The 25,782-nt window shown below is 52.3% G+C and overlaps 1 protein-coding gene across 1 annotated transcript in view; it reads left to right on the top strand.

Annotated features, from left to right (window-relative positions):
- Window positions 1-25,782, top strand: part of KDM6B (lysine demethylase 6B) — a 53,155-nt gene that overhangs the window by 24,333 nt on the left and 3,040 nt on the right. The window contains 24 exon segments of the mRNA XM_087715029.1: window positions 442-519; window positions 521-562; window positions 564-824; window positions 2,269-2,360; window positions 2,362-2,497; window positions 2,500-2,547; window positions 2,550-3,068; window positions 3,070-3,469; window positions 3,472-3,575; window positions 3,578-3,930; window positions 3,932-4,136; window positions 4,138-4,214; window positions 6,354-6,442; window positions 6,445-6,479; window positions 12,690-12,795; window positions 14,111-14,316; window positions 14,472-14,536; window positions 15,363-15,431; window positions 16,730-16,878; window positions 17,670-17,784; window positions 18,017-18,204; window positions 19,581-19,722; window positions 20,767-20,893; window positions 25,431-25,601. Of these exon segments, the coding sequence (XP_087571155.1) occupies window positions 442-519; window positions 521-562; window positions 564-824; window positions 2,269-2,360; window positions 2,362-2,497; window positions 2,500-2,547; window positions 2,550-3,068; window positions 3,070-3,469; window positions 3,472-3,575; window positions 3,578-3,930; window positions 3,932-4,136; window positions 4,138-4,214; window positions 6,354-6,442; window positions 6,445-6,479; window positions 12,690-12,795; window positions 14,111-14,316; window positions 14,472-14,536; window positions 15,363-15,431; window positions 16,730-16,878; window positions 17,670-17,784; window positions 18,017-18,204; window positions 19,581-19,722; window positions 20,767-20,893; window positions 25,431-25,601 (3,777 nt within the window).

Raw genomic sequence — 25,782 nt, 5'->3', positions numbered from 1 at the left:
TTTCTCCTTCCTTCTTTCCTTCTCCTCCCTCCCTTCCTGCTTACTTCCTTCTCCTTCCTTCCTTCCTCCTTCCCTTTTTTCCTCCTTACTTACTTTCTCCTTTCTTTCTTCCTTTCCTCCTTCCTTCCTTTCTCCTTCCTACCTCCCTCCTTCCTTTTTCCTTCCTTCCTTCCTTCCTTCCTTCCTTCCTTTTACTTTCCTTCCTTTCTTCCTCCTCCTTCCTTTTCTTCCTTTCCCTTCATTCTTTTACTTTCCTTTCTTCCTTCCTCTTCCCTCCTTCCTTCCTCCCTTCCTTTCTCCTTCCTTCCTTTCCTCCTTCCTTCTTTCTTTTACTTTCCTTCCTTTCTTCCTTTCTTCCTTCCTCCTCTCTCCCTTCCTTTCTCCTTCCTCCTCCCGCCCTCCCGTTCTCTCTCTCTCTCTTTCTTTCCCTTCGTCCCCTAGGAGCAGAGGAATTCCGTGGCTCACCCTTTCCCCTACCCGTCACCCGCCTACAGCTCCCACCCACCTCCCCACCGCCCTGCCAGCCATGGCGCCCACTCCCCGCACACCGCCAGCACATCGCGGCCCCCCTCGAGCCCCACAGCTGCTCGGCCCCGGCCAACGGAAGTGACCTTAGAGACGGCCGAGTCTCCCGGGTGCGTCCAGAGTCCACCACACACCAGCAACGACCGCCCTGCGTGACCTTATGCCCGCGCCCGACCCCGGGAGGACCCACCACCACCACCAGCAGCAGCAGCAGCGACAGACCACCTCACGGGGCCTGGCCTCGAAGCCTGTGTAAGCTGCCCCGGGAGACTCCGGGAACGCCCGGGCAGGCTGGGCCTGTTTGAGCAGAGTCCTTGAAGAGGAAGAGGGCAGGATGACGGAGGGAGGGAGGAAGGAAAGGAAGGAGGAAGGAAGGAAGGAAGGAGGAGAGGAAGAGAAAGTGAGAAGGGAGTGATGAAGGAAGGAAGGAAGGAACAAGAGAAGGGGAGGGAGGGAGGGAAGAGAAAGATGGAAAGAGGGAAGGAAAGAGGGAATGAAAGGAAGGATGGAAACAGGAAAGGAAGGAGGGAAGAAGGAAGAGAGAAGGGACGGAGGACAGAAGAGATCAAGGATTAAGGAAGGAAAGGAAGGAAAGATAGATGGAGGAGAGAGGGAAGGAAGGAAGGAATGAGGGAGGAAAGGGAAGGAAGGAGAAAGGGGAGGAGGGAAGGAAGGAATGAGGGAGGAGGGAAAGGAAGAGAGGAAAGGGAAGGAACGAGAAGGGAAGAAGGAAGGAGAGGGGAGGCAGGGAGGAAAGGGAAGGAGAGGAAGAGAAAAGTCAGAAGGGAGTGATGAAGGAAGGAAAGAGAGAAGGGAGGGAAAGAGGGAGGGAGGGAAGAAAAGGGAAGGAAAGGAAGGAAGGAAAAGTGGAAAGGAAGAGAGGGAGGGAAGAAGCAAAAGAAGGGAGAGAGGACGGAAGAGAATCAAGGGATTAAGGAAGGAAAGGTAGGAAAGAGAGATGGAGGAGATGGGGAAGAAGGAAAGGAAGGAAGGAATGAGGGAGGAAAGGGAAGGAAGGAGAAGAGAAGGGAAGAAGGAAGGAGAGGGGAGGGAGGAAGGAAGAAAGGAAGGATAGGAAGAGAAAGTCAGAAGGGAGTGATAAAGGAAGGAAGGAAAGAGAAGGGAGGAAAGAGGGAGGGAGGAAGAAAGGGGAAGGAAAGGAGGGAAGGAAAAGTGGAAGGAAGAAGAGAGGGAGGAAGAAGGAAAAGAGAAGGGAGAGAGGACGGAAGAGAATCAAGGGATTAAGGAAGGAAAGGTAGGAAAGAGCTGGAGGAGATGGGGAAGAAGGAAAGGAAGGAAGGAATGAGGGAGGAAAGGAAAGGAAGGGAAAGAGAAGGGAAGAAGGAAGGAGGAGGGGAGGGAGGAAAGGAAGAAAGGGAGGATGGTAGAGAAAGTCAGAAGGGAGTGATAAGGGAAGGAAGGAAAGAGAGAAGGAGGGAAAGAGGGGAGGGAGGAAAGAAAGGGGAAGGAAAGGAGGAAGGAAAAGTGAAAGGAAGAGAGAGGGAGGGGAAGAAGGAAAGAGAAGGGAGAGAGGACGGAAGAGAATCAAGGGATTAAGGAAGGAAAGGGAGGAAAGAGAGATGGAGGAGAGGGTGAAAAAGGGAAGGAAGGAAGGAGATGGAGGGAGGGGAGGAAAGGAAGGAGAAGAGAAGGGAAGAAGGAAGGAGAGAGAGGGGGGAGGGAGGGAGGGAAAGAAAGGAGGGTTTTGAGAGATTTGATTTATGTTATTTCTTCCCCCAATAGGGTTCTTCTAATCATTACCAAACGCCGGCTATAGAGTCGTCCAGCCCCACGGCGGAGAACGGTGGACGCAAACCGCCCCCACCCTCCCGCCCCGCCCTGCCTCGCCCCCCCGCAACCTGCCCTGCGCGCGCGCATGCAGCCCCCGCCTCCCAACCTCGCTGGGCCACCGCCAGCCGCCCCCCACCCCCTCCCTCGGCTCCCCCAGTGCCCCCCAGCCCCTCCCCCGCCTCCCCTCCCCCTCCGTTGCCCTGGCTGAACAAAGCGGGGGAGGGCAAGGCTGAGGACGAAGACCCCTGGGGGACATCCTCTTCGGGTGCGGTGGGGAGCCCTGCGGGGCCGACCCTCCGTCCTTGGCCCATTGCGACTCGGGGTGTGGCTTCCAGGATTCGGGGCCCAGCAGTCAGCAAGGGAGCTTCTCCCGCCCCCATGAAGGGACTGGGGACACTCCCGGGCCGGCCAGCCCCGAGCCGTCGCCAGCCCCCCAATTTTGGCTTTCCGAGAGCAGCCGGGAAGAGAACGGATCCGGGGGTGCCAGGCCCCGGAATCCGAGCCCCTCAATTACCTCAGGAACCTTCAGGTCCCCAGAAAGCCCCCCACCGTTGCCGGTGCCACCACCGCCACCACCCCCGCTGCCTCCACCGTCCCGGGCCTCGTATCCAAAGACGCCGGAGCCGCCAGGGGTGCCCCCCGCCATGGAGGCGTCCTCCGACCGCCTCTTCGGCTTTGCCAGCCCTCCGTTAGAAGATCAGTTTGAGGAACCCCCGGAGTTCTCCAAGATTTTGCCGGACGGGCTGGCCAACAGTCATGAAAATGCTGGACGAATCCATCCGGCGCGGGGAAGAAGAACGGGAGGAGAGCTTTCCACCGCCGCCACCCCCTGCCGCCCTGCTCCCTAGCCCCCCACCCCTGGCAAGGCCCAAGCTGCCCTCGGCCTCCGCTGGTTCCTTCGATTACCCCAAACCACCTGGGCAGGATCCCCCCGAGCCCCCTTGCCTCTATCGCTTCGGCAAGCGGGACACGGAAGAGCAGCGTCCCCCGGCACTGGCCGCCGCGGGCTCCGGAGGGGCGAAGTTCGTCCCCCACAACACCCCGTCCCTTCTCAAGTCTTTGGCCAATGTGCTGGAAGGGCAGAAACACTCCTATCGGCTCAAAACCGATAACCTCCCCCAGTGCTAAGATCTCCCCCCCAGCGGTGCGAGCCAGAGCCCCTACCCCAATTCACTACCTCAGGGCCAAGCGTGGGGCGTGGCCGCCCTGGCGGTGCCACGGAGGAACGCACCTCCACGCCGCCACCCTTGCCCACCACCCTCGGCCCGTGAAGACCGAGTCGGAGGTGTTGGAGGAGATCAGCCGCGCCTGCGAGACCCTGGTGGGACGAGCGGGACGGGAGAAGAGCCCCCCGCCTCCTGCTGTCCCCCACCCGCCCGGCCTCCCCTCCGCCCGCTCCTCTCCGGCCACTGTGCCTCCAGCGCCCCCGCCACCGACCCCTCCGCGCCCCAAGGACGAATCCCGTAAGCCACACATGGAACACCGCCGGCACCGTCGGTCCAATCGCGACGGCTCGCGGAGACACCGGGATGGTAAAGCTCGCAAGGGGAAGAACCGGCAGATCCTGGGCAGTTTGGACGTGCAGAGCTCTGAGGGCCAAGCCCGGGAGAACGGGCCAAGCCCCGCCGCCACCCCCACCGCCTCCACCCGAGCGGAGGCCTCCGGTCAAGAAGGAAGAAGGCCCGGTGGGCTCAATGTCCACCATGGTGTGCTCGGCCGACCTGCTGAAGTTGCGCTCCTTCACGGAGGGTCCCCCTAAGGAGCTGAAGATCCGGCTGATCAAGGTGGAGAGCGGGGACAAGGAGACCTTCATCGCCTCCCGAAGTCGAGGAGCGACGCATCCCCCTGAGCGAGGTCACCATCAACCACTCGGCCGCGGAGGTCGTGAGGGCCAGCAAGTGAGTTTCCTCCAAGGAATTTCCAGTCGCTCGATAGAAAATGCAGATTCACGGAGTAGCCTTCAACTTACAGCAGGGGTGTCAAACTCAAGGCCCGTGGGCCGGATCCGGCCTGTCGGGCACCTGAGATCTGGCCCGCAAGGAAAACAGTGAAGGACCAGGCCACGGTGCTGTTCCTAACTGAGCTCCGTTTTTCTGCTGCGAAGCCTTCCTGCAACTCTCTGCCAGTGAAAATGGAGCTTGAGAGGGCCGCGTGTGGCCTCCCGAGCTCCGGTTTCGCTGGCAGAGTGCTCGGGCCGCCAAAGGGCCCCCCTCCCGACACGAGTGCTGTCGAGCTGGCCACGCCCACCCTGGCCACACCCACCTGTGCACTCCCCTCATCCAAAGTCAAACACAATCCTGATGGGGCCCTCAACAACCCTAATTTTACAACCACAAATTTGGACCAGAATTTCTGTTGCTAAGTGAGACAGTTGTTAAGTGAGTCCTGCCCAATTTTATGACCTTTTTTTGCCGTGGTTGCCAAGTCGATCATTTATTGGGGTGACCACAAAGTGGTTCAGACGCTAGTACTTGGTTTCGAGTCCCGAGCTCTGCCCAACGGCTTGAGTGTTCCTCGCTCCAGCTACTTTCCACCTAGTAGTTTGAAAGCATGTAAGTGCGAGCAGATCAATAGGTACCACTTCAGTGGGAAGTAACAGCACTGTGTGACGTTAAGCTGGCCACGACTGCGGAAACGTCCTCGGACAGAGCCTGCTCAACGGCCTTGAAACAGAGGGGAAAATGCCCCCCCCCCTACAACTGGCAACAACTAGTGGAGTAACCTACCCACCGTGATGATTCACTTAACGACCGTGGCAAGAAAGGTCGTAAAACAGGGTGAAAACTCACCGAAGAAAGTGTCTCCCTTAGCAGCAGAAACGTTGGGCACGATTGTGGTCGTAAATCGAGGACTTCCTGTACCGAGAATGGAGATTTTTATTTTAATTTTTATTTTATTTTATCAATGTCATATATACATCCACAATTATATGATCTCATAACTGTTATTAATAATATGTATTTATAACAATTTTTCCCTACTGTTGACAATATACTTGAAGATTGCTTCCTTAACATCCCATAGATCCATCTTATCTTACAACGGTCCTACTTCTTCTTCCCTCCCTCCCTCTTTCCTTCCCTCGTTTCTTCTCTCCTACTCCCCTTCCTTCCCTCCCTCCTTCCCCTTCCCTCCTTCCTTCCCTCATTTCTTTTCTCCTTCTCTCCTTTCCTTTCCCCCTTCCTTTCCTCCTTCCTTCCCCCCTTCCTTCTCTCCTACATTCCCTCCTTCCTTCTCTTTCTTCTCTCCTTCTCTCCTTCCTTCCTCCTTTCTTCTCTCCTTCCTTCCCTCCTTGCTTCCCTCCCTCCTTCCCCATCCCTCCTTCTCTCCTTCCCTCCTTCCTTCCCTTCTTCCTTCCCTCCTTTTCTCCTTCTCTCCTTCCTTTCCCCCTTCCTTTCCTCCTTCCTTCCCCCCTTCCTTCTCTCCTACATTCCCTCCTTCCTTCCCTCCTTCCTTCTCTCCTACATTCCCTCCTTCCTTCCTCCTTTCTTCTCTCCTTCTCCTTCCTTCCCCCTTCCTTTCCTCCTTCCTTCCCCCCTTCCTTCTCTCCTACATTCCCTCCTTCCTTCCCTCCTTTCTTCTCTCCTTCCTTCCCTCCTTTCTTCTCCTCCTTCTCTCCTTCCTTCCCTCCTTGCTTCCCTCCCTCCTTCCCTCCTTCCTACCCCCCTTCCTTCTCTCCTACATTCCCTCCTTCCTTCCCTCCTTTCTTCTCTCCTTCCTTCCCTCCTTTCTTCTCTCCTTCTCTCCTTCCTTCCCTCCTTGCTTCCCTCCCTCCTTCCCTCCTTCCTACCCCCCTTTCTTCTCTTTCTTCTCTCCTTCCTTCCTTCCTCCTCTCCTTCCCCTTCTCTCCTTCCCCTTCCTCCCCTTTACCCCTTCCCCTCTTCTTCCCCTTCCTCCCCTCTCTCCTACTCTTACATTCCCTCCCATTCTTCCTCTGCCTTTCCCTTTCTCCTATTCCTCTCCTGAGATGGAGATTTTACGTAGCTTTCATTCCGTGCTCACATCGTTCCTTTCTCCCCCCCCCCCGCTCTGTCCAGGCACGCCAAGGTGAAAGGGAAATTTAAGGAATCGTATTTATCCCAAAGCCACTCCGTCAAGCCGCAGATCAACATGGACGAAAAGCTTCCCGGGATAAACTCAACCCTCCAACGCCGAGCATCTACGTGAGTGTCCGTTTTGGGGGGTAGCTGGAGAGGGGTGTAAGTGAAGAAGGGGATGTCCACAAAATGTCTTGAAGGGGTTTTCTGTGTAAAAATCAGGGGTCTTAGGGCCTCTAGTACGCAAAATGGGCCTGCTGGCGGTGCTTTTAAGGTCCTGATGAAACAACTGCAAAGTTTCTAGCCCTCATGGCTGAAGAGGTCGGTTTTTTAAAAAGAAAGGGAGAAGCAGGTCTTTCCGGAAGACGCTCGAGAACCCAAAGGACAGAGAGGAAGGCCGTGAAATGAGGGAGGGGCGAAAACCAGACTTGAGAAGGCGACAGTGGTCGTCGTTCATTGCTCCGTGCGCGCGGGGATTTGGTTCCACAGTCCTTCATTTTGGGGCAGAGGGGAGAGGCAAACAAAATGGCTCCCCTGACCCCCCCCAAAATGAAAGAATTCACGGAGTCTGGAGATTGAGGGGTACGGTAGGATGCTGGGTCGTTGGCCCCGGGGGTCTCCAGCCCAATCGACGGAATGAAGCAAAATTAGTGTGTCTCGATTTTTAGCCCCTTAAAGAGGGGTGGACTTCAACTCCCAGAATTCCCCAGCCAGCTCTTTTTTTCCCCTTCACTTTGCCGAAGTCAAGATATATTACGCTTACTGCATACCCACCGTCCATTAAGAAAGTTACACTCTGCGGCTGGCTGGGGAATTCTGGGACTTGAAGTCCACAAATCTTAAAGCGGCGCAGGTTGGAGACCCCGCATTTAAGATTTGTGGACTTCAACCCCCAGAATTCCCCAGCCAGCTCTTCTTTTCCCTTCACTTTGCCGAAGTCAAAGATATATTACGCTGGCTGCATCCCCACCGTCTATTAAGAAGGTTACCCTACGGGGCTGGCTGGGGAATTCTGGGAGTTGAAGTCCACGCGTCTTAAAAGTGACTAAAAACGGAGGAACATTGAGTCCGATGCTAACTAAGAAAACTTCAATGCGCTCGTCAGATTTTTGGAAGAAAAACGACGTTGATTGCTCTCCGTCCCCCGTTCTTGAGTGGATCGCCTCACACGATCATCCATCTCATCTTCATTGCTGTGTTCTTTCTCAGCCCTGTCCCGTTTCGTTCTGATTTTCGTTTCTTTCTTCCTTTTTATTTCTTTACGCTAAATGACTCTGTTACGCTAAATGATTGTGGAGCCTCAGTTTGAAAACCTCCAGCGAAGGGGAAGTGTCAAATCAGTTCCCTCTGATTGACAGCTCTTCCTGTCTGCACGTCCTTCTTAAAATCTATTGAAATCTCATCTCATTTGGCCTAGTCTGACTCCCTGGAACTGATGAGAGAATAAGTTTCAGTATTTCTCAATTTTAACAACTGCAATTTTAACAACTCCCTGAAAACCCACCCCCCCACCCCCTGCGGCAAGAGACGTTGGCTCTCCTAGTTGCTGGTTCAGGGACCCCTTCTGATGACTCGGTCTCCCTCTTGGGAAAGAAAGAAAGAAAGAAAGAAAGAAAGAAAGAAAGAAAGAAAGAAAGAAAGAAAGAAAGAAAGAAAGAAAGAAAGAAAGAGAAAGAAAGACAAAGACGGAAAGAAAAACAGAAAGACAGGGAAAGAAAGATGGAAAGATAGAAAGAAAAGAAAGATGAATGAAGAAAGAAAGGGGAGGAAGGAAGGAAGGAAGAAATGAAAGAAAGACAGAGAAAAAGATGGAAAGACAGAAAGAAAGAAAGAAAGAAAGAAAGACAAGGAAAGATGGAAGAAAGATGAAAGAAAGAATGAAAGAAAGAAAGGGAGAGGAAGAAAGGGTGAAAGATGAAAGAAAGACAGACAGAAAGGCAGAGAAAGAAAGATGGAAAGACAGAAAGAAAGAAAACAGACAGAGACAGAAAGACAAAGAAAGAAAGACAAGGAAAGATAGAAAGATGAAAGAAAGAAGGAAAGAAAGAAAGGGAGAGGAAGAAAGGAAGAAAGATGAAAGAAAGAGAGAGAAAGACAGAGAAAAAGATGGAAAGACAGAAAGAAAGAAAGACAGACAGAGACAGAAAGACAAAGAAAGAAAGACAAGGAAAGACAGAAAGAAAGATGAAAGAAAGAAGGAAAGAAAGGAGGAGGAAGAAAGAAAGAAATGAAAGAAAGACAGAAAGAGAGAGAAAGAAAGATGGAAAGACAGAAAGGAAGAATTGAAAGACAGAAAGGACAAAGAAAGAAAGACAAGGAAAGATAGACTAAAGAAAGAAGGAAAAAAGAAAGGGAGAGGAAGGAAGAAATGGAAAGAAAAACAGAAAGACTAAAACAGGAAGAAAGATGGAAAGACAGAAAGAAATGAAAGAAAGAGACAGACAGAAAGAAGGAAAGAGCAAGACGGAAAGACAAAGACAGAAAGACAAAGAAAGATAGAAAGACAAAGACAGAAGAAAGAAGAAAGAATGGGAAGGAAGGAAGGAAGAAAAAGAAAGAAAGGAAGCTCTATTGTGGGGCACTTTTGACAGCTTCCTTCCTTCCCAGGCAGGGCCAAGCTTTTGTAAGAATTAGTCACACACACACACACACAAACACACAAACACACTTCCTTGTGTGTGGCATTGGGAACTCTTTATGCCTCCTCTGGGCCTAAGAGGAAGAATCTGGTTTGCCAGCCAGATAAAACCTGGCAGGATCCTTGGCAAACGTCTCTCCAGATGGGCGTAACGCTCGGACGCCTTCCTCAAGTGAAATATCTCTCTCTGGTTGAGGATGGAAGATGGTGGGTTGATTTGGGAAAGGAGGAAGCAAGAGGGCCGGGCAGAATAACAAAACAACAGAGTCGGGAGGGACCTTGGAGGTCTTCTAGTCCAGCCCCATGCTCAGAATACACAATAACAGAGTCGGAAGGGACCTTGGAGGTCTTCTAGTCCAACCCCCTGCTTAGAATACACAATAACAGAGTCAGAAGGGACCTTGGAGGTCTTCTAGTCCAGCCCCCTGCTCAGAATACACAATAACAGAGTCGGAAGGGACCTTGGAGGTCTTCTAGTCCAACCCCCTGCTTAGAATACACAATAACAGAGTCAGAAGGGACCTTGGAGGTCTTCTAGTCCAACCCCCTGCTTAGAATACAGAATAACAAAGTCGGAAGGGACCTTGGAGGTCTTCTAGTCCAGCCCCCTGCTCAGAATACAGAACAACAGAGTCGGAAGGGACCTTGGAGGTCTTCTAGTCCAGCCCTCTGCCCAAATAGGAGAAACTGTACTATTTCAGTCAAACGGTTGCCCAGCCTCTTCTTGAAAACCCCCAGTGTTGGAGCACTCAACAACTTCTGGTGGCAAGCTGTTCCACTGGTGAATTGTCCTTACAGTTAGGAAATTCCTCCTTAATTCCAGGTTGCCTCTCTTCTAGGTTAGTATTAATGGCCCCACAATTTTGCCGGTGCTCCACTTTATTCCGCCTTCCTCCAATCCCACCTGGAATCTTGAATGTCGAAAGAAGGTTTGTTCTTAGCCGCCATTCCTGGCCAAGCCACGATTGTCCACTCTCGCGAAGAGGCTCTGATTATTTTCTTCCTCTCCTTCGCTCCCCCCTTCCACAATTCATTCTCATCTTTATTTTTTTTTCCTTCTCTTCTTCTTTTGTCTCTTAATTTTAATTAATTCGGTGCCGTTCCACAAGACCTCTTCCTTGTCCTCTTAAGCCTAACCGCCTTCGGCGTGCTCTTAGCTGAGTCCGGGGTCCCGGAAGACACCCGCGCGGCTCCTAGCTCCTGAGAACGAACAAAACGCAGCCCCAGAACTCTGACTGATGCACTTGACTGCCATTGGCATTGGGGGGGGGGCGTGCAGAGGAGAATCCCGTCGCCAAGGAAGATATTTTTTTCCCCTCACCGCTGCTCTCTTGCTCTTCCCGGCAAACGATCCTCAACTCCTAGTGGTCTCCTTTCCGGTTTTTTTTCCCTCGGGAGCAAGACGAAGGGAACGGATGTGGGCCCAGTTTGATAAAACGAAAGCATCCCTCCCCTCCACCACCACCCCTACGTCCGGATTTATGGACCCGTTTTGTAGCCACGTCGCCCGCTTCTCCTCTTTCGAACTCGGAACAGAGGTGTCGTTTTCTCCATTTGGATTTTGTTCTTTAAAAAATCCTGTCATTGTACTCTTGAGAGCCTCTTTGGACCGTCTTTGGCGACACGATGGGGCTACGGCTGTCCTACGATGATGAGCCAAGCCGGGACGCGAGTTGCAATTTAAAAAAAAACTCGGAATTTTCTTTGGCAACACGCCTGTCCGTCTTGAATTTACAGGCCTTGGCAAAGTCCGACGCCTGCATTTCAAGAGAAAGGATCAGTCCTGGCTTTGTGGACCCTTTTAAAGTGGAAAACAGCCTTGGATATCCTTGATTCTCTCTAGGGGGGCAGTCGCTGGTTGAAAAGGAGGGATCGGACACAAATTAGGATGGGCTCACCAGCCTCAAACAGGGGGATTTGGAGCAGAGGGGCCCAGTGGCCCCAAACTGGGAACCTCTGGCGTGTGCTATAGCTTGTAAGGATCCAATCTGGGTCGGTCACCGGGACCGGAGGTTTTGCCTTCCGAGCTTTCGGAGTCGTGCTGGAGACCATCCTTGGGGAACTCCTGTCGAACGGAGCGTGCGCTGTTCGGTGCGTGGTATTTATGCGATGCCCGACGCGCGTGGCTTTTTAGATGGTGGTTACGGTGTCAAGGGCTGGCTTTTAAGTGGTTGGCGGTTGGCACCTTCTAGGCTGGTGGTAAAGGAGCACTCCTGTTGACTGACGAAGAGCCCGTTTCCCAGGTTGCAATCATTTTCCCTGGCTGTTTTTGTCCCTGCTCGGCCAACAATCTTAGTAACTGCAGCATTGAATGTTTGTCCTTGTTCATTGCAACGCGAGGCTACCAATGAATTCGGGTGTTCTCGTCTGACCGCTCGCTTGTGTTCTGGCAGTCTGGAGGTTCGGTTACTACCCATCTGTCCTGCATAACAACATACAACAGGCGCCACATAAATACCACACACAGAACAGCACGCGCACACTGCTAATCGCTTCCCTGGCTGTTTTTGGGAACATGTAACACATACAGTGTGTGTGCTGTTTCGCGTGTGGTATTTATGTGGCGGCTGTTGTATGTGTTACATAGGACAGATGGGGAGTAAGCTAACCACCGGACTGCAACAAGCGAGCGGTCAGACCAGGAGACCCGAGCTCATTGGTAGCCTTGCGTTGCAAGGAACAAGGACATACATTCAATGCTGCAGCTATTAAGATTGTTGGCTGAGAAGGGACAAAAACAGCCAGGGAAAATGATGGAAATGTGCGAAACGGGCCCCTCGTCAGTCAACAGGAGTGCTCCTTTACCACCAGCCCAGAAGGCGAGGGCTTGGCAGCACAACTGCCAATGACTTCAGAGCCGGCCATCGGCACCCCAATCTAAACATCTAAAAAGCCACATACGACGGGCACCACATAAATACCACACTCAGAACAGCGCACACTCCGCTGGGCAGAAGTTCCCTGAAGATGGGCTCCAGCACTTGTCCGAAAGCTCGGAAGACTCTCGTCCCGGTGACCGACCCAGATTGGATCCTGAAAAACATTATCCTGGGACAAGCATATCCATTAGGCCTGTATAATTTAGTAGCATCTTTGTAGGTATGGACCCAAATAAATATCAGCTAGGCCTTTTCCTACTTAGTGACAGCCTAGTGCTTGGTAATCTAATTACATGCAGTCCTTGACTTACGACCAATTGTTTAATGACCATTCAAAGTTACAACGGCACTAAAAATGTGATTTTCGGCCTCTCCTTACCCTTATGATGGCCGCAGCATCCCGGAGTCACCATTTGCGACCTTCCCTGCTGGCTTCCGACAAGCAAAATTAGCGAGGGAAGCCTGATTCGCTTAACGGCTCCCCGATTCGCTTAACCGCTGCGATTCAGTTAGCCAGCACGGCAAAAGAAAATTGGGCGCGACTCGCTTCATTGCCTTGCGTCGCCCACAGAGATTTTGCCGTGGTCGTAAGTCGAGGACAAGCTGTGTCCTTAATGCTAGTCTGCCGAACGGTGATTTCCCCCGCGGCTGGGGATTTTAGGAGGCGCGATCCAATGCACTCGGGGAGGGCAACCAAAATTATTCTGATTATTTTTGAAAGATTGGTGGGCGCTTTGTGCTTGGAGGAGATGGGTGGTGGGGTTGTGGGGATCCAGACTGGCCTGGGGGTCCTCTGACGGTCTCCTCCTTCTTCTTCAGTTGGAGAGCAAGCGGGATGCTTTCTCTCCCGTCTTGCTGCAATTCTGCACCGATCCCAAGAATCCCATCACCGTCATCCGCGGCCTGGCCGGATCTCTCCGACTCAGTGAGTATGATTCTGACGGGTTGGGGGTACAGCCGGCCAGATGGTCAGGGTGGGTTTGGCGTTCTTGTCCAGGGTCAGCATCAAGGCAACCTGAGGTCGCCGAGGGGAAAGAGGGAATGGAGCTGGCAGAGAGAGAGAGGCGGAGCCTGGGCTGTCCGTCAGCCCTCAGATCGATTTCCTAAGGAACTGCAAAGATCCTCGGCCGTCCTCTAAATCTGGAGAAAAATATTTCTTTTGTCAACTCGCAAAGCATTCCTGGGCCCTAAATTACGTGGGGTCGGAGCTGGCTTCATTTGGGTACACGCCGACATGTTGTTCCTAATAAACTGTTCCTCCTCTTCCTCATTAGCCACCTCCAGACCTGGGGGGCTGTTGACTCTCCATCTAAGGGCTGACGGCCTCTCTCTCTCTCCCCGCCAGTTCCATTCCCTCTTCCTCCGCAGTGCTCTGAGGTTGCCATGAAGCTGACCCTGATTTGTGGGTGGTCCACTGTTTGTTCAGCTTTTTTGTAGAGACAGAAGATGAAGAAGCAGTAGCTTGGATTGGTAGCTTTATTGTTATTAATATTATGATTTTTAATGCTATTATTGCTATTGTTATGTTCTGTTGTTTTGCGAGTACTTCGGCTCGGATGCCCTAATTAAATCATGAGCCTCGAGCCAAGCTTCAAAAGAAATCCAATCATTTATTAGGAACAACATGTCGGCATGTACCCAAATTTGCTCCGACTCCACGTAATTTAGGGCCAGGAATGCTTTGCGGTTCCACCACAAATGCGCGAACGACAAAAGCGCGCCTGACTAAACCGCGGTGACAAAAGCGCGCCGATAAAAGCGCGCCGACGAATGAGCGCTGAAGCGCGCCGACAACAGCGCGCCAACAGAAGCGCGCTGTAACCTAACCCTAAAAATAACCCTAAACCTAACCCTAAACCTTACCTTAACTTAAATCGCGCTTCTGTCGGCGCGCTGTTGTCGGTGCGCTTTTGACATCGCGGTTTTAGCGCTGCGGTTTTGTTGGCATGCTTTTGACGTTCGCGCTTTTGTCGGGTCACGATGCTTTGCGAGTTGACAAAAGATGTTTTTCCTCCAGATTTGGAGAATGGCCGAGGATCTTTGTAGTTCCTTAGGAAATCGATCTGGGTGGAGAGGAAGCCAACTTTGATTGTAGACCTTCGCCTTTCCAAACGGGTGGATAGAACGAGGAGAGTCGGGGCAAGGGGAACTCGCAACACACCTTTCTCACAATTTGGGGTGTGTGTGTATCGTGAGGTTCTCCAGTGTCCTGTTCCTTGACTGCTTCCACTTGCCCGCAGATCTGGGGCTGTTCAGCACAAAGACGCTGGTGGAGGCGAGCGGCGAGCACGCCGTGGAAGTCCGCACACAAGTGCAGCAGCCGTCCGACGAGAACTGGGACCTCTCAGGCACCAAGCAAGTTTGGCCGTGCGAGAGCAGCCGTTCGCACACTACCATCGCCAAGTATGCCCAGTACCAAGCGGCCTCGTTCCAGGAGTCGCTTCAGGTGAGATTGCCAACCTTGGTCCGTCCGTCTTGTCCCGTCCCTTGCGTGGACCAGACCTGATGGATTCCGTGCCTCGCGAGGGTCGCACGCCAAAGGCCCTCGCTTAACTCTCGGCGGGAAGGTCTCCATTTTGACTTCTCTCTCTGTTGAGGCAGGAGGACAAAGAGACCGACGATGAGGAGACCGAGGAGCCGGACAGCACCACAGAGACGCCGCCCAGGTAGAGTACCCCTGTCTCTGACTGCTCGTCAAGTGATTTTTGATAGAGGAGAATAATTTTACCTCAGAGTTGAAATGAGACGTTCTTAGTGCTCCCTGAGTGCTAGAAGGGAGGGAGAGGAGGAGGAGGAGGACTGGGGAGTCCTTGTTGGTCTCTGGACTTGGTTGTTTTCTGGCAGACATCTCTTCACCCAACTAGGTAGCATCATCAGTGTTTCTTTTGATCCATTACGGGTTGTCCTCGACTTACGACCATTCATTTAGTGACCATTCAAAGTTACCACAGCACCGAAAAAAATACGACATGATCCTTTTTCACCCCTCCCCCCATCCCCATGGCCGCATCATCAAAATGAAGCCGATTTGGCAACCGACTCGTCTTTATGACAATCGCGGTCTCCTGGCTTCCCTTTGCGGCGACCTTCTGACAAGCGAGGAAGCCCAATTCACTTAACGTTGAAGAATGCGGTGATTAACTTCGCCTCCGTCTTTCAAAGGGATCCCAATGCCCTTTAACGACGGTCTCGGGGAAACGTTAGCTTCTATTGTGGTCATAAGTCAAGGACTACCCTTATTGTTTGGATTCGGGAGGGTTTTTTTTTCGAGAAACGGCGCATAATGGCGGATAAAAGAGAGGAAGGGAGGAACGAGGGAGGGAGGTCATGTCAGGTCCAGAGATACACAGGATGCTGGCGGGGGGGGGGCCCTTCACATTGTCCTCTTTGCTGAGGGGGGGGGGGCAGAATTGGGGCATTAATGCGTTCTCCATCTGGGAGGAAACGGGTCATCACGGCTTCCCGTCCGTAATTTTTCCTTTCCGTTAGCAGCAACCCGGATCAGAAGCCGCACCAAATAATCAAATTTGGGACCAACATCGACCTCTCGGATGCCAAGCGGTGAGGATTGAGCAGGGAGCTCCGTCGGCCCCTTTTCTCCCCACCCCTCTCTTTCCTCCCACCCCCCTCCCCGATTTTCCATTTCCTGCCGTGGGCGGTTTGCAAAGCCGCAGCGGAGAATTGGGGGCCTAGAATCTGCTCGCTTGGGCTGCCCCCTTCGGGTCGAGACCTGTCACTGCAGGCAAAACGGGTTCGTTTCCTAGAGCGGGCTTCGTCCCAGATCTTTGCGGCCCCCTGGTGGCCGCTCATGGAACTGGGGGATCAGCCATCCCTCTCCCAATCCTGTGGCAGAGCTCTGTTGTTCTGGCTCGCTGTTGCCCCCTGCTGGCGATGCATGAGAATTCCAGAAAGAAAGTGTTTCCGGGGGGTAGGCTGCCTCCTGGTGGCCAGAACTCATCAGTGCAGTTTAAAAGACTTAAAAGGAGAGAAAATGGGCAATTACGGCCCCTTTTAAGACCTGTTCAACTCCATAATTCCTGGCTAACAGGGGCAGCGACGTTCTCAGAATTCCAAGCCCCATTTTCAGTAGTACAAATAGTCCTCGACTTATGACGAGTCACTTAGTGACTGTCCAAAGTTGCAACCGGCCTGGACTTCGGACGGTGGTGGGACTGACACTTGGCAAACCAGTGACAATTACAGTCCTTCTGGTTTTCAGCAAAGACACGCAATAGCGTACAGTGGGTTCATTTAACGACCGTCACATTTGCTTAACACCTCTGGGGGGGGGTTGCCCTTAGAGTCACCACGCTGGCTTAACAATGGCTGCAAACAGCGTCGTAAAATCACAGGTAATTTACAGGCAATCTTCGACTTTCAACAGTTTGTTTACACTTTTTCACACTTACGACCGTTGCAACCCCTCCGTGGCCACGCGATCAAAACGCTTGGAGAGGGACTCGTATTTATGACGGTCGCGATGTCCCGTGTGTGTGTGTGTGTGTGTCACATGATCCCCATTTGCAACCTCCCGACAAGCAAAGTCAATGGGGAAGCCTGGTTCGCTTAACGACCGTGTGACTAACGTAACAACTGCTGCAATTCGCTTAACGACCGTGGCAAGGAAGGTGGCAAAATGGGGCAAGACTCCCTTAGCAGACGTCTCACATAGCCACCGAAATTTTGAGCTCGGCTGTGGACATAAATCGAGGACTACCTGAACTACTGTTGGCGCAAAGCTCCCTTACGGTCGTAACTTCGAGGAGCAATCCTAGAGGATTTCTATACCGAAGGGAGGTCAGACTAGTTGATCTCCCAGCCCCTTCTGAGCGTGGCTGACCTGTTGGTTTTTTGGACAGATGGAAGCCGCAGCTCCAGGAATTGCTGAAGCTGCCTGCCTTTATGCGAGTTACGTCGACGGGAAACATGTTGAGCCACGTGGGCCATACCATTCTGGGCATGAACACGGTGCAACTCTACATGAAGGTCCCTGGCAGCCGTACTCCAGGTGAGAACCGCCTGGTCTGAGCATGAATGTATTGGGCCCTTTTTCCTGCTAGGAGTCGGCAATCGATGGCTCCGGAGCCGCATGTGGCTCTTTCATCCCTCTGCTGTGGCTCCCTATCGCCAGTCGGCTCCACAATTGATAAGGCTTTCGGTTAGGACAGGTAGAGGGAAAAGGACGCCGCGCTAGGAGGAGACTCTATGGTGGGGGGAACCAGACTTCCCGTCAGCAGAAGAAAAATGATGCTATGCTAGGAGGAGACTCTATGGTGGGGGAAATGGACTTCCTGGTGGGCTCCAGAATTGAATGGGGGGCTTCCGATTAGGACCTTTGTGGCTCTGAGTGTTTAAGGTATCCGACCCCTAGCTAGGAGAACAAAACAGAACATGGAGGTGGAACCTCCAGATCTCAGAACACTCTACCTTTGAATCCCACCTATGGAGGGAGGCAGAGAAAGACTCTTAGGTCCTGCTTATGGGAACAGGTTGATGGACAGGAGGGATGCTGGGTAGATCTGAAACTGGACATCCTTGTTTGTGGCTAAGAACCAGAAGAAAGGTCTCCAAATTTGGCCCCTTTTAAGACTTGTGGACTCCCAACTCCCAGCATTCCTCATTCCTGGCTGAGGAATTCTGGGAGTTGACGTCCACAAGTCTTAAAAGTTGGCCAAGTTTGGAGACCCCTGGATGAGATCTTCCGAGGTTCTCTTGGTGCCTTGAAGAGTCTCGACTCGGGATGGAGGCCAGTTGACCTGAGCTGAGCTTCTGACTTCTTCTCCCGTGGCTCCTCTGTAGGTCACCAGGAGAACAACAACTTCTGCTCCGTGAACATCAACATTGGACCCGGGGACTGCGAGTGGTTTGCTGTCCACGAACATTACTGGCAGAACATCAGTGCCTTCTGTGACAGGTAGGACTTCTTTGGGGATCTCCAGGAGGGATCTCCTCAGACGTGGGGCAAGGGGGAATTTGGCCAAGAGAAGAACCTTCTGAGGACAGTTGAAGGAGCAGCAAGTGGAGAGGAACCATCTCACTGGAGGTCCCGAGCATGGGCCGCGGTTTGGAGTATGTGAGGTTCAAGATGTGGTCTTCAGGACGCTTGTATCTTCTGCCCAACGGCCTCAACCTGGGTTTTCTTGTAGGCATGGGGTGGATTATCTCACCGGCTCCTGGTGGCCCATCCTAGAAGACCTCTACCAGTCCAACATCCCCGTCTACCGCTTCATCCAGCGTCCGGGAGACCTGGTGTGGATCAACGCCGGGACGGTGCACTGGGTACAGGCCACGGGATGGTGCAACAACATTGCGTGGAACGTCGGTCCCCTGACAGGTAGGACGTAGGGCGGGGCTGGAGAAGGTTGACCAGTTTTTGGAATAGCTTTGGCTCTTACTAGCCTTAGAAGCTGGCCATCTCCCACCGCAGGCTAACAGGTCTGTCTGGCGGGCAGAGGAATCGTTGTCGGCCACACTTATTCATCTCCGCCCCCTGCTTTTCATCCGCAGAGCTCGGGTGGGGCTTTGCTAGCAGTGGTGGCTCTTCTGTCCCGAGGACCGGCCCATAGATTTCCACTGTTCTCCTCTCCTCTGCTTTCTACGTAGCAGGCACTGGACCCAGCTGTTCCTCCTCTTCCTCATCAGCCACCTCCAGACCTGGGGGCTGTTGACTCTCCATCTAAGGGCTGACGGACAGCCCAGGCTCCACCTCTATCTCTGTCTCTCTCTCTCTCTGCCAGCTCCATTGTCAGGGTTCCGAATAGCATCCAAAAGCCAATCAGAGTCCGAGGCAAAGTATTCCTCAAAGTTCCAATTTATGACGAGAGCCATGCTGGCACGGTTCCACCACAAATGCGCGAACAACAAAAGCGCGCCTGACTAAACCGCGGTGACAAAAGCGCGCCGACGAATGAGTGCTGAAGCGCGCCAACAGCGCGCCGACAGAAGCGCGCTGTAACCCTAATCCTAAACCTAACCCTAAACCTAAATTTAACCCTAAACGTAACCCTAAACCTTACCTTAACTTAAATCGCGCTTCTGTTGGCGCGCTGTTGTCGGCGCGCTTTTGACATCGCGGTTTTAGCGCCGCGGTTTTGTCGGCGTGCTTTTGTCGTTCGCGCATTTGTCGGGTCACAGCTGGCACACCGGGGAAAACCCGAATCTGAAAGCTTCCTGGGTTTTCCCCACCCAGTTGAAAGTTCAAGATCTTGCCCCCCACCCCCCACAAGTCCATCCCACGGTCCAATCTCCCCCTGCCATGCTGGCAACTTCCACCCATCCGGTTCCGGCCAGGTGCAGAGATGCAGAGACAAAGGATGACCTTGGTTTTCTAGAAAGAATGTTGTTATGACTACATACCATCTAACTCCGTACAATCCCCACCTCCCATTTTCCCACAATAGAAAATGCATCGTAGGATAATCGAAAGTGTGGCAGGCCAAAGAGCCGAAAGAAAAGATGGCTACACATCCATTCCCTCTTCCCCCTCGGACTCTCAGGTTGCCCTGAAGCTGCCCCTGACTCCCACGCTTCCTCCTCCGATTCGGTTGCTGACAGGCCACAACTAACCCCTTTCCTCTTGGGATGGACGAAATGCAGGATGGACTTTCCCCCGTCCGCTCGCATCCAGAAGTTTGACCTGGACCCCAATTCCAGAGGTCTTGAATTTGCTGTGGATTATGGAAGTGGCCAACCTGAATTTGTTCCCCGCAGCTTACCAGTACCAGCTGGCGCTCGAACGCTACGAATGGAACGAGGTGAAGAACGTCAAGTCCATCGTGCCCATGATCCACGTCTCCTGGAACGTCGCGCGGACGGTCAAGATCAGCGACTCGGACTTGTACAAGATGATCAAGTGAGTTGGTTTGTTGTTGTTTTTTTTTAACTCTTCCGGGGTCCCACGTGAGCCAAGCTGGCCTTCCCCGTCCTAATATGAGAGGTCCTCGTTGTTAGGGTTCCGAATAGCATCCAAAATTAAAATCGGAGTCCGAGGCAAAGTATTGCTCAAAGTTCCAATTTATTCAGAGAGCCATGTTGGCACATCGGGGAAAACACGAATCTGAAAGCTTCCCGGTTTCCCCCACCCAGTTGAAAGTTCAAGATCTTGCCCCCACACCCACAAGTCCATCCCATGGTCCAATCTCCCACTACCATGCTTGCAGTTCCACCCGTCCATTTCCAGCCAGGTGCAGAGGTGCAGAGACAAAGGATGACCTTGGTTTTCTAGAAAGAATGTTGTTATGGCTACATAGCATCAAACTCCGTACAATCCCCAACTCCCATTTCCCCACAATAGAAAATGCATAGAATAATAGAAAGGGTGGCAGGCCAAAGATCCAAAGGAAAAGATGGCTGCAGGCCTGACCCTCGTACTTACAACCACGATAGAACCCCGAAATTTCTGTCGCTAGCGAAGCAGCTAAGCCAGCTTCCTTGCCGCCTTTGTTAAGCGAACCATGGCACCCGTTAAGGTAGTAAGACAGTCGTTAAGCGAATCTGGCTTCCCTCTTTACTTAGTTTGCCAGGAGGTCGCAAAAGTGGATCACGTGACCCCACCCCACCCCCCGGGACACTGTGACCATCATAAATATGAATCAGTTGCCAAGCGTCCGAATTCTGATCACGTGACCTGCGCGGATGGCTGCAACTGTCGTAAGGGTGAAAAATGGTCATAAATCCCTTTTTCCCACCCAATAACTTTGAACGGTTGCTAGAATTGTAAATGCGAGGACCGGTCCTCAATCACCTGTTTTCAGTACTGTCGTACCTTCCGACGAATGCTCGTCATTCGAGGACGGCCTGAACGGGAGCCCCAGGATCATCCTGGCGGGGCTCCGCGTGTGTCGACTGTGTCTCTGTGTGTGTCCCTGTTCGGGCTCACCTCTCCTCCTCTCTTTAGGTACTGCCTCATGCAGTCCATCAAGCACTGTCAGGTCCAGCGGGAAAGCCTCGTCCGATCCGGGAAGAAGATCGCGTACCAAGGGAGGGTGAAGGACGAGCCGGCCTACTACTGCAACGAATGTGATGTAAGAACACGCCTCGGAGGGTCCAAGGGTGTCTCGGCCGCCGTGGCAGCTGCAGATTTGACGCGGCGTGGTATAAGCTTCCCGCCATCTCTCGTTTAGAGTCGGCGGGGAGGATATTGGCTGTGGGGTTCGGTCAGCTCTAGGGGGTTGAAGGTTCTTCCTCTTCTCATCCTCTCTTCTCAATTGCTTCCTTTCTGCAGCTGATGGTGGATTATGGGTTGGGTGGTCCTTAACTGGTGTCTCTTCTGGGACTAGGTCCAATCCATCTGCAATCCAGTTGGGTCCAAGGATGAACCTTGGTTGCCTCCTCCTCCCTTTAACAACCCCTTCCTGACCTTCTCAGATCCCATCTTAAGAGATCCTATTTGTCCTTCAACGCTTGGTTGGTTGGATGGATGGGACAAGTTCTCCTGGCCTCTTTCCGGGGTGGCCTCTGAGATGGATCCATAGGTCCATCGTCATCCTCGTCATCAACTCATTTCCCTCCTCCTCCCCCCCCCAAAGGGGTCCCAGCGAAGGCTTTCGACTGTGGGGAGGGGGTGGGGTGGGGGGGGTCTCTTGTGTCACTAAATTACCTGTATACCTCCTGTCCCATCTCCAGTAAGGGATTTTTTAATCCCCCTCACCACCTCCTGCCCAGACAGTGGTGCAGACGTACATCCGTAGCAGGGTGAAGAGGTCAGAAACAGTGAGTATGACTGTTTTGTATGGTTTTGTAAGACGGAGAAGATAAGGAAGAAGGAAGGAAGGAAGGAAGGAAGGAAGGAAGGAAGGAAGGAAGGAAGGAAGGAAGGAAGGAAGGAAGGAAGGAAGGAAGGAAGGAAGGAAGAAAGAAAGAAAGAACGTGGAACCGAGAAGAAGAAGAAAATGTTGGTCAGGATTGTGGTGACCAGTCAAGGAAGTTGGGTCAACACTGGTACGGAACTGGAAGGATTACTGAGGAGAGGAGAAGCTTCTTTGGCGGAGAAGAAGGATTAGAATGTCTTCGAGGTGTCAATATAGCTAAACGAGGAAGACGAATCTGAGCAGCAATTTTAGTCGAAGAGCCTTGAAAATCAGAAGTAGACGTACCACCTTAGAAGGCTTAGGGAAGTCTACAGAATTGAGGAAGCGCCATGAATGAGCGGGAAGGCTCGATGTGACGACTGAAGGATATCTCAGTTGGCCAGGAAGGACTCGGGCAATGACACAGTAGCTTCCCCGCGGGTGGATGGGATGTCTCTTGGAAAGAAAAACCGGAGAATCTCTGGTGTACGAGGGCATACATGGATTCGGCAAATGAGGCTGCTAGAATTCGTGGCATCCCGTCTCTTTTACTCTCAATCTTACTCCAGAGAATATTATTCTTGAAAAGAAGACATCTCCATTTGGGGCATCTGCTGAAGTAGATGTGGAAAACAGTGGCCCCTTTATGACTTGTGGACTTCAACTCCCAGAATTCCCAAGCCAATATGGGGAACAATGGCTCATTTATGACTTGTGGACTTCAACTCCCAGAATTCCCAAGCCAATATGGGGAACAATGGCTCATTTATGACTTGTGGACTTCAACTCCCAGAATTCCCAAGCTAGAATGAGGAACGGTGTCCCCTTTTATGACTTGTGGACTTCAACTCCCAGAATTCCCAAGCCAACATGGGGAACGATGGCTCATTTATGACGTGGACTTCAACTCCCAGAATTCCCAAGCTAGAATGAGGAACAGTGGCCCCTTTAGGACTTTTGGACTTCAACTCCCAGAATTCCCAAGCCAACATGAGGAACGGTGGCCCCTTTATGACTTGTGGACTTCAACTCCCAGAATTCCAAGCTAGAATGAGGAACGGTGTCCCCTTTATGGCTTGTGGACTTCAACTCCCAGAATTCCCAAGCCAACATGAGGAACGGTGTCCCCTTTATGGCTTGTGGACTTCAACTCCCAGAATTCCCAAGCCAACATGAGGAACGGTGTCCCCTTTATGGCTTGTGGACTTCAACTCCCAGAATTCCCAAGCCAACATGGGGAACGGTGGCTCATTTATGACTTGTGGACTTCAACTCCCAGAATTCCAAGCTAGAATGAGGAACGGTGTCCTCTTTATGGCTTGTGGACTTCAACTCCCAGAATTCCCAAGCCAACATGAGGAACGGTGTCCCCTTTATGGCTTGTGGACTTCAACTCCCAGAATTCCCAAGCCAACATGGGGAACGGTGGCTCATTTATGACTTGTGGACTTCAACTCCCAGAATTCCCAAGCTAGAATGAGGAACAGTGGCCCCTTTATGACTTTTGGACTTCAACTCCCAGAATTCCCAAGCTGGAATGAGGAACAGTGGCCCCTTTAGGACTTTTGGACTTCAACTCCCAGAATTCCCAAGCCAACATGGGGAACGATGGCTCATTTATGACTTGTGGACTTCAACTCCCAGAATTCCCAAGCTGGAATGAGGAACAGTGGCCCCTTTATGACTTGTGGACTTCAACTCCCAGAATTCCAAGCTAGAATGAGGAACGGTGTCCCCTTTATGGCTTGTGGACTTCAACTCCCAGAATTCCCAAGCCAACTTGGGGAACGGTGGCCCCTTTATGACTTTTGGACTTCAACTCCCAGAATTCCCAAGCTAGAATAAGGAACAGTGGCCCCTTTAGGACTTTTGGACTTCAACTCCCAGAATTCCCAAGCCAACATGGGGAACGATGGCTCATTTATGACTTGTGGACTTCAACTCCCAGAATTCCCAAGCTAGAATGAGGAACGGTGTCCCCTTTTATGACTTGTGGACTTCAACTCCCAGAATTCCCAAGCCAACATGGGGAACGATGGCTCATTTATGACTTGTGGACTTCAACTCCCAGAATTCCCAAGCCAACATGGGGAACGATGGCTCATTTATGATTCGTGGACTTCAACTCCCAGAATTCCCAAGTCAGGGAATTTTAAGGAAGGATAGTTCAGAAGAACAAATTCATTTGAATGGCCATTGTCTCTAGCCAAACATCTCATCAATAACTTCCAGGATGGTACCCTCAGTCTAATGCAGGGATCGGCAGCCTTAAACACTCAAAGAGCCACAAAGGTCCTAACCAGAAGCCCCCCTGTTCAGTTCTGGAGCCGACAGGAAGTCCGGTTCCCCCACCATAGAGTCTCCTCCTAGCACGGCATTCTTTTTCCTCCACCTGTCCTAACTGAAAGCCCTATCAATTGAGGTGCCGACCAGTGACAGGGAGCCGCAGCAGAGGGATGAAAGAGCCACATGCGGCTCCCGAGCCGCAGGTTGCTGGCCTCTGGTCTAGTGGATATGAACAGTCCTGACTTCCTCTCCTTGAAGAAAGTGGTAGAGGAAGACGGGGAACCACAGTTAATCAAGGTTTATCGTTGTGACCTTGGAGTCGGACTCGGCCCCAGGAAAGAAACGGCATGTTGATTTCGTGAATCATCGATGGTGACAACTGGATGGAGAGACCGGGCCGTACCTGTTCTCTTAACTTCTCTTAATGTTGGCTTCCGTAAATTCTCCCCCCCCCCCCCCAAGCGAGATTGGGAACTGGAAATCCTGTTTAACTAGGTTTCCACTCCTATCTAAGTTTGGAAGGACAACTTCGATCATCAGATGACCCTTTTTGGAGGGCTCGGGCCTCGGCGTCCTCCCCCGTCATGTTCGGCTCGTCTCTGAAACCGCGGGGAGAGGTTATCGGTCGGAAATAAAGATACTAAAAAATAAATGAATTGTATTTTGTACTATATGTTGTAAGCCACCTGTAGATGATGAATAAAGGAGGGTGAAACGGGGGCCCGAGTTCTGTCTTCGATCCAAGTGGAGTCAAATCAACTACCTTGGGACTACAGCACCCATTGTCCTCAGCCAGACCGTGCCCGCGGAGAAAAGCGGAAGGGAAGCCAAGTGCCATTGGCCACCTTGCCATCCCAAAGTGTAGCGATTTCTTTAGGCGGTGATGGGCAGGGGTCTCGGGGGGTGGTGCTCATTTTCTGGTGTCTTTAAGGGGGGGGTTGCCGGTGGCACAATTCCTTCTCCTGCATGAGCCTCCCTCCCCTTGGAATTTTCAAACACTGGGCTATGGGGCAGGATTAGTGTTTAGGGTTTTTGCAAGGTCTCAATGGGGCTGGGAGGTGGACGTCCAGAGGGAGAGACGGTGGAGAAGATGTTTGCCAGCATTGATACAGAATAAGAACGTTGGAAGGGACCTTGGAGGTCTTCTAGGCCAACCCTCTGCTCGAGCAGGAATCCCTGCGCCGTTTCAGACAAGCGGCCCTCCAGTCTCTTCTTAAAATCCCCCACTGATGGAGGAGCACCCACCGTGATGGTTCAGGGACTCACCACAACAACCGGAGCCGAGCTAGCGACCTTTCAAATCCCATCTGCCGATCCGCGGCTTCCATTTTTAAAAGATTCCACCCTGTGAGATTATTTCGAAGACGGGAGGGGTGGGCAGATCCCTGGCTGCTGCCCTCCTATCTTGGCTTCTCTGCTAGGCAGGGTAGGGGGGTCTCCTGCCTCGTAGGAGGAGGACTGACCCCTCCCCATCTCATCCCCGCAGGTGGAGGTGTTCAACATCCTTTTCGTGACCAGCGAAAACGGCAGCAAGAACACATACCTGGTGCACTGCGAGGCCTGCGCCCGGAAACGGAACTCGTCCCTCCACGGCGTTGTGGTACTCGAACAGTACAAAACCGAAGAATTGATCGCCATCTACGACAGCTTCACCCTGGTGAGTGTCTGGGGGGGGTGTTTGTGCGTGCGTGTGCGTTTATGGAGATTCTCAGCCATCCACGTCACGGCTGCCACAAAGGTGTTTTTTTTCAAGAGGCAACTGGACTTTCTGGGGTTTTATTCTTTGAGGAGGTTTCGCTTCTAATCCAAGAAGCTTCTTTCACTTTGCTATATGTCTC

This window comes from Thamnophis sirtalis, unplaced genomic scaffold (genome assembly GCF_051295495.1).
Source record: "Thamnophis sirtalis isolate CommonGarterSnake01/CBP01778 unplaced genomic scaffold, rThaSir2_p1.2 scaffold_4, whole genome shotgun sequence".
NCBI lineage: Eukaryota > Metazoa > Chordata > Lepidosauria > Squamata > Natricidae > Thamnophis > Thamnophis sirtalis.
Note: the sequence above shows the minus strand (reverse complement) of the source record. Positions and strands in the feature narration are given on the sequence as shown.